Here is an 18548-nt window from a genome sequence, read left to right as displayed (position 1 = left end):
CACCACCAGTCACCGGCAGTCAACGAGAAATGGCTCATTTTATTGCTACGCTTTGCCTTCTGCAGTTAGCCAATCTTCTATCCCTGTTAGTAGCTTGCCTCTAATACCATGGGTTTCTATCTTGTTTAATAGCCTCAAGTGTATCACCTTATTAAAGGCCGCCTCAAAATCCAAGTAAACACCATCCACTGACTCTCCTTTGTCCATCCTGCTTTTACTCCTCAAAATAGTCCAACAGATTTCTTAAGATCTTCCCTTAACAAAACCACGCTGACCGGCCTATTTTATCAAATATCTATCTATTACAAATTACCTTTTCCAAGTTGGTATTACAAATGCATCAAAATTGTAATCCTTATGGCTATGTGAGTTTATTTGTTAGCCTGGATTTAAATTTTTAAATCTACTCCAGAAAATTTAAACAGAATTGAAGAAAATGACCATACAACTTTAAAATTTCAGTGAGATCACATGTATCTAAAAGTGATTTAAAAGTTAAAGTTAGCATTTTATAAAAATGCTAAAGTTAGCATTTTATATCAATAGAATCATTGCCGATTAAAATGAATTCCACGTCTTTAATAATGTTCAGAGACATCTAGAAATGTAAAATGTTGTAATGTTTCATTTAAATTTAATATTTGCTTGTTTATAGCTTCTGTTCAATTAAATTAAGAGCATTCTATTAGAATCTGATGGTATTGTTCTATGAAATTAATTGTGCGGTAAGCTATATTACAAATCAGAAGAAATAATGATCGTAATCTTTTTCATTATATGTGATGTTTATATTTATTACTTGCTGAGTGCATAAGTACTTTCAATTGCAATTTTACATTTATTGTTTTCTCTTTACAATGTATTGTTCACAAAGATATTTTTCACTAAACAGCAGTAAACTAAAAGGACAATTGTAAAGAGGCATGCAGGAAACATTCCAAATTAAGCAAAAATATTTGTCAAAGACTAAAATTAATAAAGCATTTCTCACATCTTCAAATGAAAGAGCTAATACTGTAATAGAGGACAATAGCGTATTCATTTTACAGTGAGATTATAAGGTATGATTTAGGTGTTCAGGTGTGTATATAATAATGAAGCAATATTGTGAGGTAGCAGACTACACTCTAATCAAATGAGAGTGATAAAGTTGTTCCTGTTTTGCCGACTTTGGGGTTTACATATTTTAATGTATGAAAAGTACAAAAGTTTTATTACAGTTTTAAATTAGTCACTACTAGCAGACTTTAGAGCAGTAATATATGTGAGTTTTGAGCTTTACAATTAATATTCTATCATGATCTACATTTTGAACAGCGCATCAAGAAAATTGGATAAATAGCCAAACAAGGGCACTATTTTATTGTTGTGCTAATCAGTTGCACTGTCTTTGCCATGGGAACCACTGTCAAAAATATCCTAAAATGGCACAATTGGGTGATTCTTACATATATGTGAAATAATATGTAGATATGGTAGTTACGGGTTGCAATCACTCACGTGATCTAATTGTTCAAAATTGGTTATTGTTCAATACTCGTTCATGGTAGGAGAGAAAAAAGCCATTTGGCAGAACTTGACAGATTGTGGTGAATAATATTAACAGCCCATATCAATTAAACAGAAAATAAAAAAACTCTATAAATTTGTGATCAGGGGAAGAATATTTCTAGATGATTTTGCAATGCACATTAAAATAAATTGACGTGTGCATTTAAGCATACAATAAAACTCTTGTGACAGTAAGAAATAGTTCACTTAATGCTGCAGAATATATATTTTATTTTACCTAATTTACTAAGGATTGTTATGAATTTGCCAGAATCATACTTCTAAGACAGAAAAGACAGACTAAATAATTAGTAGATTACAACAGGATTTAATGGTATTCTATTTAAAACTATCAATGTTTTTTGTTAGGCTTGAATAAGGTGTTTAATAAATAATGAATTAATGACTACCAATAAAATTATAGAATGATATAAAATTACAATATGTTGCATAGGAAAACTTACTAGTGGTATGAATATGTACAACACAGGAAATAGTTTAATTTACCTTATCCAACAGGTACATAGTTGATACAGAAACTATAATAAATAGTAATGTTAAATATTTACAAAATAGAATAAATGTGATCAGTAGATGAACATGTAGACCTTCGCAAAAGCTTTACCTTTTACAAAATTACCCAAGAAATATCTAATAATAAAGATTCTGTCCTGAAGTAAGGTGTTTGTTTTATTGTTTGTAAGATTTTGTTTTATAAAGGAAACTCCCATGTATGCTGAGGTGATTTGTTGAGTGAGACAATTGATATAATGTTTAGTTTCAAGTACAGGGATATATGCTGGACTGCATTCTAGGAATTGTCATGTTCTTTTATTGTAAGTGTAAGTAAAGAAACTGATTGCCGAGTTGAACTACAGTTCCCAGAATATCTTGTATGTAACACGTACCATTTTAGGATATGTGCATTGGAATGTCCGTAATAAGGAAATGGGTGCATGGAAAGTCCTCATCTCTAAGGAGCGTTCACCTTCTGATGTCTGATAACTCAATGGGATCACCAGCGTGAGCATGTTCCTCAGTTATTCGCCGTGAGGTCTGGCCGGCACCTCGGTTACGTGAATGGGCATTCGGGTGAATTTTTCCACTTTTTTCCTTTTCTCCTTTTGGGCTCCTAGCATTCTCCCTGTCGTGCTCAAGATAGTTTATATCTGCACTACCTTTGTGGCCCTTGCGGTTTTCTCCCTTTTTTTTGTCCGGAACTGCAGTTGTTGGAGTGACTTGATCAGTCTGTTTGATGGAAGAGCAGGAATCCTCTTGCAAAATTTGCCTTAAGAATGCAAGACTCTGACCAAATCGAGATCTCACACTTTTCTTGACAGCTTCCATAATGTCTTCATGACAATGAAACAGAGCTTTTATAAACTCCAGGTATGACCTATCATAAAAAAATATATAATGGCATATGAGCACTTTATATGCTTAATTTTCAAACACACACACATACATATATATTTGGGAAATACAGAAGTTAAGGTGACAACATTTGTTTATTATTTATAGTTTTTACTTTTAAGAATGGCAAATGAAACAGATTGAACAACATTTAGGATACAGCCTCTATAACTACATTATAGTTGGTAAATCCACCATTTTCCAACCCTTGGATATGAACAAGCAGAATTTAGTTATTTAATCTGGGTCAAGAAATAACTGTGTTTTTGAATGAATTGGCTGAATAATGAGCTCTAACAAGCTCATGAAGTGTCGACCCATTAATATCACTCCAATAATTATAATCCAATACCTGTAGCCTGCTCAAGGGACATTCTTTATAAATTAGCATTTTTGATTCGTTTTGTTGAATAAATTAAGCATATGGTACCATACTTCTAATTTGTTGTCAAAACCATTCCTTCATTCAGCCTTTTTTTTTTCCTTTCACCAATTACTTCACTCCAGTTTCAATAGCCTCCACTTGATCACACATCTTCAGTACACACAAAAGTTGAGTGAACCACCATATTTCCATCCCTTCAATGTCTTCAATGAATCAAGCGGAATTATATTCTTAAAAAATATTCTTGTCGAAAAGAAAGACCCTCAGATAATATACATCAAAACGACAAACATAAAATGCTGGAAATACTCAGCCAACCAGACAGCATTTGTATAGCGAGAAGCAGAGTTAATGTATCAGGTTAATGACTGTTTATCAAAGAGGTTCTCTTAAAAACTCAGCTGAGTATTTCCAGCATTGTCTATTTTTATTTCCTTGGACCAGCTATTTTCTCTCAATTCATAATTAACTGTTACCCATATTTAGCTCCCAGAAATCTAAACCACAAGTTATTACACTTAATTTTATTGATGCTATCATTATTTATTTTCAAGCCAACTTCTTTGATCTCACTATCTCCTTTAACCTCAGTTAGAAATCCAACAATTATTTTGTTTCCAACCCAACATCCATGAATTGTGAGTGAGGCTTTCATGCTACGTTCCTTTTCTCAACAGCAGCTCTTCAAAAGACACATATGCAGCGCATGAATATCTAATGCTGGAGCTTCTACTAATTGTTTTTTTCATCCTAAATTCTTTGTCTGAAATCCATCCTTATTGAACAATTTTCAAATCTAATCTATTCTTTTCCAAGGTCCTATATTTGGTTCTTCTTGTATTTGTCAAGCTATAATCTTTAGGCCATTAAAATTTAAGAGGGGCAATTTTCAATTGTGGATAATGATATGAAATGATTGGTTTCAAGCACAGACTGTTATACATCACAATATATTTTGCTTACCATTAAATTCAAAGACATGGAATTTAGGCGGACTGGAAATTAAGCAGCCAACTTGTTATTGCAAATTTTATATTATTGCCAAACGATAACCGCTCCTGAATTTTCAATACAAAGCTCCTCAGTCTTATTCAGATGAAATGTCCAATACATGCAAGTCACATGGTGCCAGATTTAATCATGTCTATCCTGTATGTCTCTACCCAGCAATTACCTAATTACTACCCTCTTGTTTTATGTAACTCTTTTTTACCCCCTTTCAATACTGCTGGTTTCCTGTACTTAGGATTATGGATTATTACAGGGCTTTATAATATAGATGTGGGGTTGATGTTTCTACTGGCCGGGCTGTCTGGAACCAAGGGTCAGTCTCAAAATAAGGAGTTGGTCGTTCATGAAAGAGATAAGAAATTCCTTTGCTTAGGGTGGGTAGTGAATTTTTGGAATTCTATGCCAAAGAGTACTGTGGGGATTTTAGTTATAATACAATATTTCTGGACCTAACTTGGTGTAACACAGACTATGGGTCATATCTGTATCATTCTAATTTGTCAGTTTCAGTTTTACACACAGCAATAGCCTGGTGACCTTAATTTTGAAAATCATGAGGTAAACATTGCAAATGTAAGGTGAAATAAAGAATGAGAGGTTACAGGGTTGACCATTCAGATCAGAAATGATAAGGCATTTCCTCACCCAGATGGGGGTTAATCTCTTGGCATTTACTATCTTAAAGGGTTGAAAGTGGTCAGTCACTGAGTATGTTTATAACAGAGATCAATACAATTTTAGATTTTAAGGAGATCACGGGATAAGGAATTATTAAGGAAAGTGGCACTGAGGTGAAAGCTCAACCATGATCTTGGTAAAATGGGAGTGAATGATTGAATGTTTCAAATTCAGGATTCCTTCTACGATCTTGCATATAGCAGTTGTAAAATAATCAAATTTAATTTATTTATGTGTTGTTGCAAACAATTGTGTCAGAAGTTTGTAGTTCACAATTGTGAAATATAATTAAATAAAATAGACTAAAAACAATGGATTTTTAGGATCAGCATGAATTAAGATAATTTATATGTATTATTAATGACACCTAGCAATTCTAATATCCTTTCTTCCAGTTAATGCCTTGTGTTAACCATAACCATAGTAGGTGATTTTATTTTAGTAGCACATGTAACTGCCAAACGAGTTCACTTTTACTATTTAATATGTGTGTAAAAAAAAGAATACAGTTGGATCTATTATCAAAGGCATGACAGAAGAAAATAACATGACCTCTCTGACCGGCCATGAGCTGAATCTGTTTTCCATGACCTTTTCAAGCACATCAAGTGCCCTGTACCTTATCTATGCAGGCCTTGAGTAAAATAAATAGAACAGCGTTTTGTCAGAAATATTTACACAATGTTGTAAAACGTGATGCAAGCCAAGCTCAGTAACCTGCATGTTGCAGGGGGAGCAAATCATAAACAATCTCGTTTACTGCTTACCCTTTTGAAAGCAAATGTCGAATGTGAATCATTTCCACGACCACATTAATGTTCTCCTTGGCAGTGGAACAGAGGTCATGCTTAAGGTAGCATTCTTGCTGCAGCTGAGACACCATCTCCTGGATAGTGGAGCACTTGCGGCTGATGCAGCTAAATTTTACTCTTAGTCCATGAGCCATGCACTTCAGAGTATCTTTAATGAAAGATTTTCCCTGCACAGATTTAGGGAATAACATGTAATAGTTTTGTAAAATAAATTCCTGACTCTTTAATATACACAAATACAATAGCACATTAGTTTATTTTTGAAGGCCCTTGAAGGGTAACTTTGATTGATTATAGGAAGATTACTTGTTTCAATGTTCATTAATACATGGTGCCAATAAAATTATATGTTATCCTTCAATGAATCCTCTTTCTCCTGAATTATTACCTGCGCATCAAATTTCCCAGCGTTGTGCAGGAATGCCAAACATATGTCATGTGGTCCATGGATTTCGCAGGAGTTGTTTTCAAAACATTCAAAAACTCCACAGCCAACGTCGCCAGTGTTCACCAGACAGTGCTGGATTTCAGCTGGAAATAGACGCGAAAAGGGTTACTGATTAAAAGGCTGGTTGGCCAGCATTTCAGCCCATTTCTGAACAATACTTCAGTTATTTTAATGGTGTCAGGAAGTTTGGAATACCAGACGGTATCCGTGAAACGCGCAATATAAATTCAAGTTCAACCCCGTTTTAATTCCGTCTGTGTCAAATCTACAAATCGGTGCATAACAAAGTGTCAGATGTGACTTTTGTTTCCCTGACAAACAATTTGTTCCCCGAGGCTTCTGAATGTTACGCCCGCCTTGCAGCGAGCGTAAAGTTGCCAAGTCACTGAGTTTGACTGATCAAGGGCAACGGCCCTGGGATCTCAGCAACATCCCATCGAAACAATTCAACTGCGCCGCCGCTTGCTCCACGTGGTGGGAGCTCCGGAGTCACTGCTGGCCGGCCGGCAACGCGCACCTGTGCTTCCCTGCTCTCTGGCTCCCATTGTTACTCACACGAAGCGACCGCCTGTTAAATCCTTTGAAGTCTCGGGTTTGGAGGCGCTTGTGTTTCTTGCAAATATCTAGTCAATTTCAGGCAAATTATTAAAACAAATCCTGGATTCTGCCTTTCCCCGCACGTAAATGTGCAACCAACCAACCACCCAACCTTTCTCTCCTCGGGGCTTAAGTGGTTAATATGCTAACGAGGTGTGCGTGGTTGTCGACACGGAGCCTCCCAGTGTGAAACAATACAATCCGACCACGGGACAATGGTCCTTTGCATTTGTAACATACTGCGCTCCGCGGCCGTGTTTCACTACCTTCGAATGGATGAGGGTATAAATAATTTATCCCCGGTTTCTCAAACTGTTGGGTTAACTGCTTCATTTCTGTCACCGACATCCGGAAAGTACTTGTTCGCACAGCGTTTTCTTGATCTTTTGCCATTTACACGCTGCATGCAGTCGAATGTGACCCGTTTACAATTTGCTTCATATACCGATACCAGGAGAACATAGAGAGTGAAGGCTCCGGATTTAACCACAATATTCCGGATCGGCTCCAGATTTAACCACATGAATACGGACCAAATTCAAGAATCTCGCGATTGACTTCCATTACTGAAGATGGATAACATAACCCCCTCATTAAATGGATTAATGATCTCAAGCACGAGTGCATGAAAAGCGCACACTAATAGCAGGAGCTATCTCGGACCACATACCTGTATTCTGCAACGAGAGACGTGCTTTTTGCTGGTTGGTTAGTTTATCCCGTTCGTGGTGGTTTTCCGGTAAATCGGCCTCGTCCGTTCCAAGAACAAGCTCGGGCCGTGTAAAAATCAGCAGGATTGTCAGAACACTCTCGAGCATGACCCTGTACATAGCTGCGCTATCTGGGGCCAGAGCGCAGAGAGGCGCTTCTGACTGATCGCAAGAGCGGCTCGTCGCCTGAGCTACGGACGGTATCTGAATAGGAATCGAGAGAGAAGGAGAGAGGAGGGTGATTAAATATACCAGAACCCTAGCCCCTGGCGTTTCTGTCACTTGAATGAAGGCAAGAAGCAGGTGTTGTCATTGGTTCGAACCAATCAGACGGCCAGAAAGCATTCCCAACTTTGACAAATCAGGATGGGAGGCGTGAGGCGAGAGCGACGCTATTCCACGCTGGGACCTCTGGCCAGAACCTGATCGAGTCAACTTTCCGCACTCCGTACAGCAGGGGGACGTGCTAGGATGGCGAAGCATCATTCTAATTCGCTTCCAGCCACAGGAAGAATTACATCTGCTCGAAACCCACGGCCATTATACACCCGAGTACCAGTCAATGTGAGTTTGACGGCTCGTCAGGAAACTGTGCCAATTAAAGCGGCTCCAATGGCTTCACGGTCCCAGTTTAATAATGGAATCATAGAAGTGCAAGCAGACCCGTCGTCCATTGTGCCCGCGCTAAAGATTATCTAATCAGTCCCGTTCTCTTATTGTTTCTCAAAGAGTCCGAAGAATAGATTCAGGAATTTCTCTGAAACTTTTTTCGAAAGTTGCCTATCTTTCCAATATTGTATTTGTTTTTACCAGCAGCTGTCACCAGCAGCAAATCTTCCTGGTATCCCGTTTAGTGCCTGTTCTATCCAACCGTAGGGTGGGTAAACTTGCCCGGGGATTCAACCCAGGGTTCGGTGGCGCCAGATGATGAAATGATTATGGAGTTGGAAGCAACGCCTATGCCGGCGGAGTGACGGAGCGCGAGTATGCAGCCAAGTTCATCCGCATTCCCTAAAATACACGTCCCGGGCAATTGTGTCTCGCTCTCCCTCACTTCACCAAATCATTTAAATAATCACTTGTAGGTGCCATGCTGCAATAAATGAGACGATTTTCTATAAAGTGGGATTGAATTTATGGCGAACACGGTCCTTTATTGATACATATTGTATTATATCGCATTCCCCCAAAGCCATGCAAATAGCTATTTCAGCATTATTGCAATAGGTTCAGGGCTAGTCCGGATGAAAAAAAAACCCCAACGTAGCGAAAAATACGACAGGCTTTTATGCAACGAAGCCTGTGCTAAAAGGCAACATCCTGTCCCAGCCCATTTGTTCTGGACTTTGTAGTAAATGCCGCCAGGCTGAAACCATAGAGACGCGAGAGACACGAGCAATTCCTGGCAAGGGTTACATCATTCATCCATCAACAGCTGCTTCATTCAGAGAACAGACAGAAAGGATTCTTCAGAGATCTGCACAGTTAGCCATGTGACTGGGATGAAGGAAATATTTGTATACATTTTAGTCTGGGCACATGCCCTCTTGAACATATAAAAATATATGTTTTTAGTACATGCTTTGATTAACACTAGGGCGGACAGAGTCGCAACGTGTATTTGCTGCGATTCATGGACCTTGTAGCTGTTCATTAAATGTTCAGTTTAATGTTGCATCTAGACAGATACACGATTGGACCGTATACAACATTCTTCAGGGATCTGCAAAGTTTGGCCTTTGATCAACAGTAGCTTCTGACCATCACGTTATTATGTTTTGTCTGCCAGCAATCACCACGTGACATGCAGATGTTGATGCTTTTTATGGCACATGTTTGACGATTCAAGAGTATTTGATAGTGATCTTCCTGTGAAGTGAATTTAAACTCTTATAAGATGTGAAATTTAAATCAACGAACAAATACAGCAAATAGTTTTCAACATATTTTTCGGGTTTTGGATATAAATTGTAAAACTTCATGCAAAAACTTTAAAACCAATGAGCAGATATATCAGCAGATGTATTGCAATATTTTGTTACCACTGCTTAAAATGGGCATTAGTAAATCAATTAAATGTATAAGTACTCAAACAGGCCATTGATAGCAGGTAAAGTTCATTACTTGATCTATCTGTGGCCGACGGAGATCAACCTAGCAAATTAACTTCCTAAACTAAACAATATTTAAAATGGGCATAGAAATGTTATCGATCGAGCGAATTAAAACGATCATTATCAATATCAAACTTTCACTTCAAGGGCCATGTATCAACAAGTGAAAATATCTCTTAGTAAATATTGAGACACAAGGAACTGGAGATGCTCGATTACAACAACAAAAAAGAACACAACGTTTTGGGCTAATTCAGCGGGCCAGGCAGCATCTCTGGTGAACAAGAATTAGCTATGTTTCTGGTCGGGAGTTTTCTTCAGACATTTTGTTCTGTTTTACTAAATATTTCCCAACTTTTCTGTATTTAGTTACTCCAAAAGACACTAGGAATTGCAGATGCTGGTGTACAACAAAAACGCACCAAGTGCTAGAGTAACTCAGCGGGTCAGGCAGCGTCTGTAGAGAACTGGGATAGGTGACATTTCGAGTCGGGACCCTTTTTCAGACTGATATTCTAGAATTTTGTTTTGTTTTACTAAATATTTCCTAACTTGCTTTTCTGTATTTATTTTAATTTATGCGGCATGCCAATGTGCCCAATGGCAAACCAGTTACATCGACTCAGATACTGGATAAGTCGAACCATCATGTGAAATATTAAAACACATTTCTTGGAGTTGTGGTTGCGATGCAAAATTATTGAAGGTTATAACTCGTATTTATATGTATTGACCTATGAAGTCTAGCAACAAAAAGAGAGTGGTTTCACTATGAATGGAAGTTTATAACAAGGCGCAGAGTTCAGGTCCGCACAGCATCTGCAAAACGTCCGCACAGCGTCTGCAAAGATGCTGTGCGGACGCTTTTTTTTTTAAACGAGAGGTTGTGGAGTTATTTAAAGACGCGACAAGTGTCCCAGCAGAACGAGTGGAGATGCCCAATCTCTGCGGCGCTTCCTTCACTGGAGTGTGTCTGCGCTCCAGCCCTATTCCACAGCCGAGGACACACCCTCGGCAGCGGCCAATGGCAGCGCGGTGCAGCGCGCCCGGCACCGGGGCAACGCGACATCACAATGGGGTGTTTGTGACGCCAAGCTTCCAGACGCAGAGCTGCAGCCAGTTAGAGCGGCCTGTGCACTGTTCACTCTCTCAAGCCGGGGAATGGCGAAGAGATAATGCTGCCTGTCCCGCTGAGTTACTACAGCATGTTGTGTCTATCTTCCGTTTAAACCAGCGTCTGCAGTTCCTTCCTACACACGAGGCAAACATTGAGCCGGCCTCCCACCTGCTTCTTTGCCTTCAGGATCCTTCACCGCCAAACTCACTCGCCTGATCACTTTTAATCCACATTTACTTTTGTTGGCAACAATTTACCAACGTTTTCTTCAGACTTTTGATTTTTGCTCGAAAGTCTTTTGTTAATTCCCCTTAAAAAAAAATACAAGCTTTCATAGCTTTGTAATTTGTTTTTGCACTTCCCTGAATCAGGTCAATGACTACTATCAGATTGCAGGGCGACGGAAAGGAAATGGACTATTTAGAAACATAGAAAATAGGTGCAGGAGTAGGCCATTCGGCCCTTCGAGCCTGCACCACCATTCAATATGATCATGGCTGATCATCCAACTCAGTATCATGTACCTGCCTTCTCTCCATACCTCCTGATCCCTTTAGCCACAAGGGTCACATCTAACTCCCTCTTAAATATAGCCAACGAACTGGCCTCAACTACCTTCTGTGGCAGAGAATTCCAGAGATTCACTACTCTCTGTGTGAAAATGTTTTCCTCATCTCGGTCCTAAAAGATTTCCCCCTTATCCTTAAACTGTGACCCCTTGTTCTGGACTTCCCCAACATCGGGAACAATCTTCCTGCATTTAGCCTGTCCAACCCCTTAAGAATTTTGTAAGTTTTTATAAGATCCCCCCTCGATCTTTGGCCTCATTCAGGCCGGGTACAATAAAACAAACATTTTGCTTTATAATTTCACATTGAACAAAGAAATGCATGTAATGTATAACCATATAGTAACCATATAACAATTACAGCACGGAAACAGGCCATCTCGGCACTTCTGGTCCGTGCCAAACACATATTCTCCCCTAGTCCCATCTACCTGCACTCAGACCATAACCCTCCATTCCTTTCCTGTCCATATAACTATCCAATTTATTTTTAAATGATAAAATCGAACCTGCCTCGACCACCTCCACTGGAAGCTCATTCCACACAGCTACCACCCTCTGAGTAAAGAAGTTCCCCCTCATGTTACCCCTAAACTTCTGTCCCTTAATTCTCAAGTCATGTCCTCTTGTTTGAATCTTCCCTACTCTCAGTGGGAAAAGCTTATCCACGACAACTCTGTCCCTCATCATTTTAAAGACCTCTATCAAGTCCCCCCGTAACCTTCTGCGCTCCAAAGAATAAAGACCTAACTTGTTCAACCTTTCTCTGTAACTTAGTTGCTGAAACCTAGGAAACCCAGTATAGAAAGATGCACGCACTTACAATAAAAAGTAACAGCAACTACTGCTTTAAAATAACATCCTTGGCATACCTCTAATGATACGAATGGGGACTCGACGTGTTGAAGAGATAGGTTATTTGTATTATAGCCTTGATTTAAGAGATTCATGGTGTTTTTTGATGAAATCACGAGACCTAAGGATAAGGCAGTGATTTGCATAACTAAAAGTGCCCGGAAACGCGGCGCTTAACTGTTTTTCTTTCTGCATTGTTCCTTCGGCATAGCCGTTTCATTAGAAGCTACCTCTGTGAACATACCCCTCCAGAGATCCTGTTGGCATAACGTTATCTCTATAGATCCTCAATTGCTATCCAAATCTCGGAATTGGTGTTACAGTTTGCTATTATTAACGGTGCTTGATTTTCTGCCAGTGTCAGTTGCACAGAATGGAAGGGAGTTTGTCAAAATAATCAGCAGACAACTAATATAAATACAGAACTAAGATTTTGTGGCAACTTATTTTCCCCCAAGGGGAATTATAAAATGGTATGTAAAAGCATGGATTTTAGATAATATTTTGGACTTGCAAGTTTTCTTGGCTAGGTGCAAAATATAATTACAATGCAATAAAAGGTTGCATGTGAAAAATAGCAGACCAAGAAAACCCACAGATCTGTAAATTCACGAATAACCCTGTCACCTATTTCAATGACACCAGCTGAATCGTAGATGTTGGCCAAAGCAGCATTTTATGGCTGTTGGTTTTCATGTGATCTTTTCAAGCGAGAGTTAGATTTAGCTCTTTGGGCTAACGGAATCAAGGGATATGGGGAGAAATCAGGAACGTGATACTGATTTTGGAAGATCAGCCATGATCATATTGAATGGTGGTGGTGGTGGTTCGAAGGGCCGAATGGCCTATTCCTGCACCTATTTTCTGTTTCTATGAAATAGGAATTTTAATGAGTAGCTGTGAAAGATAAAAACAAAATGGATGATGTTGTTTACCTTCCAAAACAAAATCTAAACTTTCCAAAAGGATGTGAATGTCAATGTACAAATGAGCTAACAAGTTCTTGTAATGTCTATTGAAAAAAACAGGTTTGAACTATAGCATGACGAAGGGTCTCGACCCAAAACATCACCCATTCTTTCTCTCCAGAGTTGCTGCCTGTCCCACTCCAGCTTTTTGTGTCTATATTTGGCATAAACCAGCATTTACAGTTCCTTCTTACACATATAGCATTCCAAATACTTGGAGGGGAGGAGAGGAGGGGAGCCAGATGTGAGGAGGGGAACGGAAGTACTGCCTCCAGTGCCTTCAACATGGGCTGCAGGAAGCGGGCCCCCTGGGATACAGGGCCGGTTGGCAAGAAGAGAGGGTCATGGCTGGGTCATGGGCCTGCTGCTGCCTGGGCTTTACGTGGATTAGGGGTGCTCCATATTTACAGCATGTGGACTGTACTTTGGACTGTTTTATTTATTTTGTAAATGGCGCTAAAATATGATGACTGTATATTTGTGCATGTGCAAAATAAGCTCATTGTGCTATCCATGTGTGAGAATAAAGAACCATTGACCAATCAGTTGGAGGTGGGTGTGAGGTGGCAGGGAAGCAGGAGAACATGAGAATCAAATCTGTCAATATGGTGTTTGTCTGAAATTCATGCACTCGACATAGTATTCTGGGTTTCATGGTCTAGTGTGTTAATGAAAACCTCACACACAGTTTAACTTCCACATTGGGAATTGGACATGATGGATTTTGGTGTTGGGCACAGAGCAACTAGCTAGGAGAAAATGAAATGCAAATGGATTAAGGCCACCATTGGATTGATGAGACCATACCATATCATATTTTGCTTGGGCAGCTTATAGCCCAGTGGTATGAATATTGATTTCTCTCACTTCAGGGTGCCCGGCATTCCCTCTCTCTTTTTCCCTCTGCCACCCAAGTCACACTAACTTCTAATTTTTACCCAACAACAGCTTACATTGGCCTATTTCCTTTATCATCATTACTTTTTTTGCATATCTTTAATTCATTGTTCTTTTTCTCTCCACAACAATGTCTATATCTCTTGTTTCACTTATCCCTAACTAGTCAGAAGAAGGGTCTTGATCCAAAACATCACCCATTCCTTCTCTCCAGAGAGGGTGCTTGTCCCACTGAATTACTCCAGCTTTTTGTGCCTATCCTTTGATTACACCATGATTGGTTAGAATCAGTAATTGGGCAGGGTTAGTGGTAAACTCAATTATAGCACTCAAAGAGAGGTGGGTACTTATCTGAGAGGAAATAATTTGCAGTGCTTTTGAGGAAGGGTTGGGGGAGTGAGTTTAATTGGTTTTCTATAGAGAAGTGATGGACTTGATGGGGGCTAAGTAGTCTTGTTCCATGCTTTAACCATTCTCTGATTCTGTTTACAGGTACTCCCATTCAAATTTGATTTTAAATCCTCATATCCACAATGTCTAGTGACATTGACATTTGAACTCATCATATGTAATATCCTGCATTAACCAATACTCTCTGTTCAACAGGATCACTAATAAATCAGCTCTTTTCCACCTTCCAGAAGAGAGTACAGGACACAAGCGAAAGACTGAGAGGGCCCTCCATAAATACAAATCTTTGCAGCCCATCTGAGTCTGAAAATGTATTATTATTTTCATACCGGACTCAATCCCAACGTATGTAATGGAATTTATTTTAACCAACTTCATTACACTGAAGTCTCTGCTAACCCATTTTGCTGCTATCTGATTTCCTCCATTAATTTCTGTGGGGCTGATGTACATGAATGGGATCTAACCTGGCAATGGCTCAGTAGGCAGATTTCGAACTGAAGAGCTGTTTCATCTGCAGGAAGTTCAGAATGGATCTTAGAGGTTTAAATTTTTTTTAAATCTAAGGAACAAATATCCATCTGATGATCAAATAGCTATCACATGCATCAATGATATGCGTGCAAGCACTGTACTTCCATTCCAATCTGTTAGTATTCCACGTACTGCCCTGTGTTCTGGTTGCTGAATCCACCAGTTGCATTTGCAAAAGTTTGTCTAGCAATTCTAAAATGTGGAATACATTAACAAAGCACTTAACAGTTAATGAAGGGATTCAAACAGCCTGCCTCTGCCTCGCTGTTGAAGCCACAGGGGCTGAACCTACAAGGCATTCTAGGAAGCGAGTAAAGATTGGTAATTACATGTGTGCTTTATGTAATGTTGGAGAGCTTTGTCTTTGCTATTTTGACACATGTGAACATTATGTGTGGGCACCACTTCCTGGATTTGCTCATTTACTTAGGGTGCTGAAAGTGTTTCTTTTAGTTTATGCTGAATGCTGAGCAATGAGCGACTGTGCCAAATCTTACTGTTTGTAAGAACGGTTTGCACTAGAATGTGGAGAAGTGGGGGGAGGTAAGAAACACATTTTTAAAATTAATTTATAGGATGGGCGCAGTGCTGACTCATTATGAATTCGTAACTGTTCTTGATAAGTTAGTAGTGAGATGTCTTCTTGAAACATTAAAAAAAATTCAAAGTAGACCGTTCCCCCAATGTGCGGTTGTGGGGGGAAGACAGCACGCAGCGTCACACAGACTAACTACCCCCCGCCCCCCCGCACTCACGCTAATTAGCCCCTTGATATTATATTAATATGATTAATTTGCTCCTTTTACCCCATAACCACCCTATCTACTGACACATACCCCCCAACTTGCAGTCACATCTAGAGAGGGGCGGGGGGTGAAGAGAGAAGGGGCAGAGACAGAGACACAGAGAGAGGGGCAAGAGTGGGGGGGGAGGAGGGGGGGAGAGAGAAAGGGTGCTGAGAGGGGGGGGTGAGGTGGGGAGTGGGGAGGGGGAGGGTGGAGGGAAGAGGGTAGGGGTGTGTGGAGAGGAGGGAGTGTGGGTGGGGGAGGGTATGGAGGGGAGAAGGGGGGAGGGGGAGAGAGAGGGGAAGGGGGGAGAGAGGGGGGGGAAAGGGGGAGAGAGAGGGGTGTGCTGAGAGGGGAGGGGGAGAGCTTGGGGGAGCAGGGAGGGGGAGGGAGGATGGAGGGAAGGGGGGTAGGGGTGTATGGAGAGGAGGGGGTTTAGGGGAGGAATGGTGGGGAGGGGACGGGGGGAGAGGAAAAAGAGGGGAGAGAGAGGGGGGGGGGGGAAGGAGGGGGAGGGAGGGGGGGGGGAGGGGGGGGGGGGTGAGAGAGGAGGGGGGAGAGGGGGGGAGAGAGAGGGGGGGGAGAAGAGGGGGGGAGAAGAGGGGAGGGAGGGGGAGAGGAGGGGGGAGAAGAGGAGAGGGGGAGAGAGGGGGAGAGGAGGAGGGGGGAGAGGAGGGGGGGGGAGAGGAAAGGGGGGGGAACCTAAAGAACATTTTAGAACCAAAAATGACACATTCTGCAAGCATTGTAGAACCAAAAGAGACACTTTTTGCAAACATTTTAGAACCAATAAACACTTTTTGCAAACATTTTAGAACCAATAGACACATTCTGCAAGCGTTTTAGAACCACTGAGGACACATACATTTGAGTAGCCATGTGTTCAGTGTTATTCACAGCTCAGAGAAACATGACCCTTTGCCTTCCTCCAGCTTGCAAACACTGATTGAGGCACACCACTTCCTGGTTTTATAGTCCCTTCCCCTGCCTCCAGAGGGGGCAGCAGAGAGAATGGGGAATTTTGTATAAACATTAATACCTCCGTCATATTTCATCGACGAGAAAAATCCTCGGCACACATATGGCAGAGGGGGGGCTCTGAACGAGGTGGCCAAAAATGACGGCCTTATGTGGCGGCGTTCTCTCGGAAATCGCAGCACAGATCGCCAAAACCGGTCAAGAACAGAGTTTTAGTAATATAGATATATATAGATATATATATACTAGACCAAGTGCAGACCCGTTGGGTCTGTTTCCTCAACGGAGTTTGCGGGGGGGGGGGGGGGGGGGGGGTGGGAGGGGGGGCTGCGGCATCAAACTCACATTAACCACCCCCGAAACACACAGGTGGGGTGAGGGGAGGAGGAGGAAGAAACGGGACAGATTTGGGAGGGAAAGGAGAGCGGGGGTAGGGAGTGAGAGAGGGGGGGGGGGGGAGAGAGATGTGGGGGAGGGGGAAGATGCGGAGGTAGGGGAGGGAGGGAGGGGGGGGAGAGGGGTGGGGGGAGAGAGGGGAGAGAGTGGGGAGGGAGAGTGGAGGGGGAAGGGGGAGAGGTGGAAGAGTGGGGAGGGAGGAGGAGAGGGGTTAGGGGGGAGTGATGGAAGAGGGACAGAGGGGTAGGAGGAAGGGGGCGGGTGGAGAGAGGGAAATGGGGTGAGGGAGAGAGGGAAAGGGGTGAGGAGAGGGAAACATAGAACCATAGAAACTAAGTGCAGGAGTAGACCATTCGGCCCTTCGAGCCTGCACCACCATTCAATATGATTGTGGCTGATCATCCAACTCAGTATCCTGTACCTGCCTTCTCTCCATACCCCCGATCCCTTTAGCCACAAGGGCCACATCTAACTCCCTCTTATATATAGCCAATGAACTGTCCTCAACTAACATCTGTGCCAGTGAATTCCAGAGATTTACCACTCTCTGTGTGAAAAATGTTTTTTCTCATCTCGGTCCTAAAGGATTTACCCCTTATCCTTAAACTGTGACCCCTTGTCCTGGACTTCCCCAACATCTGGAACAATCTTCCTGCATCTAGCCTGTCCAACCCCTTAAGAATTATGTAAGTTTCTATAAGATCCCCCCTCAATCTTCTAAAATCTAGCGAGTACAAGCCGAGTCTATCCAGTCTTTATTCATATGAAAGTCCTGACATCCCAGGAATCAGTCTGGTGAACCTTCTCTGTACTCCCTCTATGGCAATAATGTCTTTGAGCATTGGGCATTGTGACATCACACGATGGAACGTTCACCAGGGGCTGGGGCTCCTGCAAAGGCATATGTAAATGAATCCATTCCGATTGGACATCTGTGAGCATCAGGCATTGTGACATCACACGATGGAACGTTCACCAGAGGCTGGGGCTGGGGCTGATTCTATGGGTGAGAAGCCAGTTTATTTTTGAAATATTGGGGGGGGGGGGGGATTTGATTAAAACCGTGTACTTAAACACGACGAAATGTAATGAGGAGCGGATACTTATAAAGAAAAGTGAAATCTCTACCGAAATGGAAAAGATGTCGGCGATTCTGCGTCTGGTTTCGGAGTTGCAGGGAATCAAAGGAAGAAAGGCGGCCGGCAGCCGTCCATGTAAATGGATCCATTCCGATTGGACATCTGTGAGTATTGGGCATTGTGACATCACACGATGGAACGAATCAAAAGGCAGAAAGGCAGCCGGACGGCAGGTGGCAGC

The 18548-nt window shown here is 41.4% G+C and overlaps 1 protein-coding gene across 1 annotated transcript; it reads right to left on the bottom strand.

The window, feature by feature from the left end:
• Positions 1–766: 766 nt before the first annotated feature.
• On the bottom strand, positions 767–7868 carry LOC129701636 (stanniocalcin-2-like). The gene is made up of 4 exons (XM_055642959.1): positions 7566–7868; positions 6239–6381; positions 5806–6017; positions 767–2947 (listed from the first exon to the last, which is right to left on the bottom strand). The coding sequence occupies exons 1-4, from the start codon at positions 7723–7725 to the stop codon at positions 2536–2538; spliced, it is 927 nt and encodes a 308-aa protein (XP_055498934.1). The 5' UTR covers positions 7726–7868; the 3' UTR covers positions 767–2535.
• Positions 7869–18548: the final 10680 nt, after the last annotated feature.

Source organism: Leucoraja erinacea, chromosome 11 (assembly GCF_028641065.1).
Source record: "Leucoraja erinacea ecotype New England chromosome 11, Leri_hhj_1, whole genome shotgun sequence".
Lineage (NCBI taxonomy): Eukaryota > Metazoa > Chordata > Chondrichthyes > Rajiformes > Rajidae > Leucoraja > Leucoraja erinaceus.
The sequence above is the reverse complement of the archived record's forward strand: the minus strand, read 5'-3'. Positions and strand labels throughout refer to the sequence as shown.

Excerpts from the sequence above, each read along its gene's own strand:
- LOC129701636 (XM_055642959.1), bottom strand. The coding sequence starts at position 7,725 with ATGTACAGGGTCATGCTCGAGAGTGTTCTGACAATCCTGCTGATTTTT. Across the intron at positions 6,018-6,238 it reads CTGGGAAATTTGATGCGCAG|GGAAAATCTTTCATTAAAGA; the intron begins GTAATAATTCAG and ends AAATCTGTGCAG. Across the intron at positions 2,948-5,805 it reads CGACATTTGCTTTCAAAAGG|GTCATACCTGGAGTTTATAA; the intron begins GTAAGCAGTAAA and ends TTTTTATGATAG.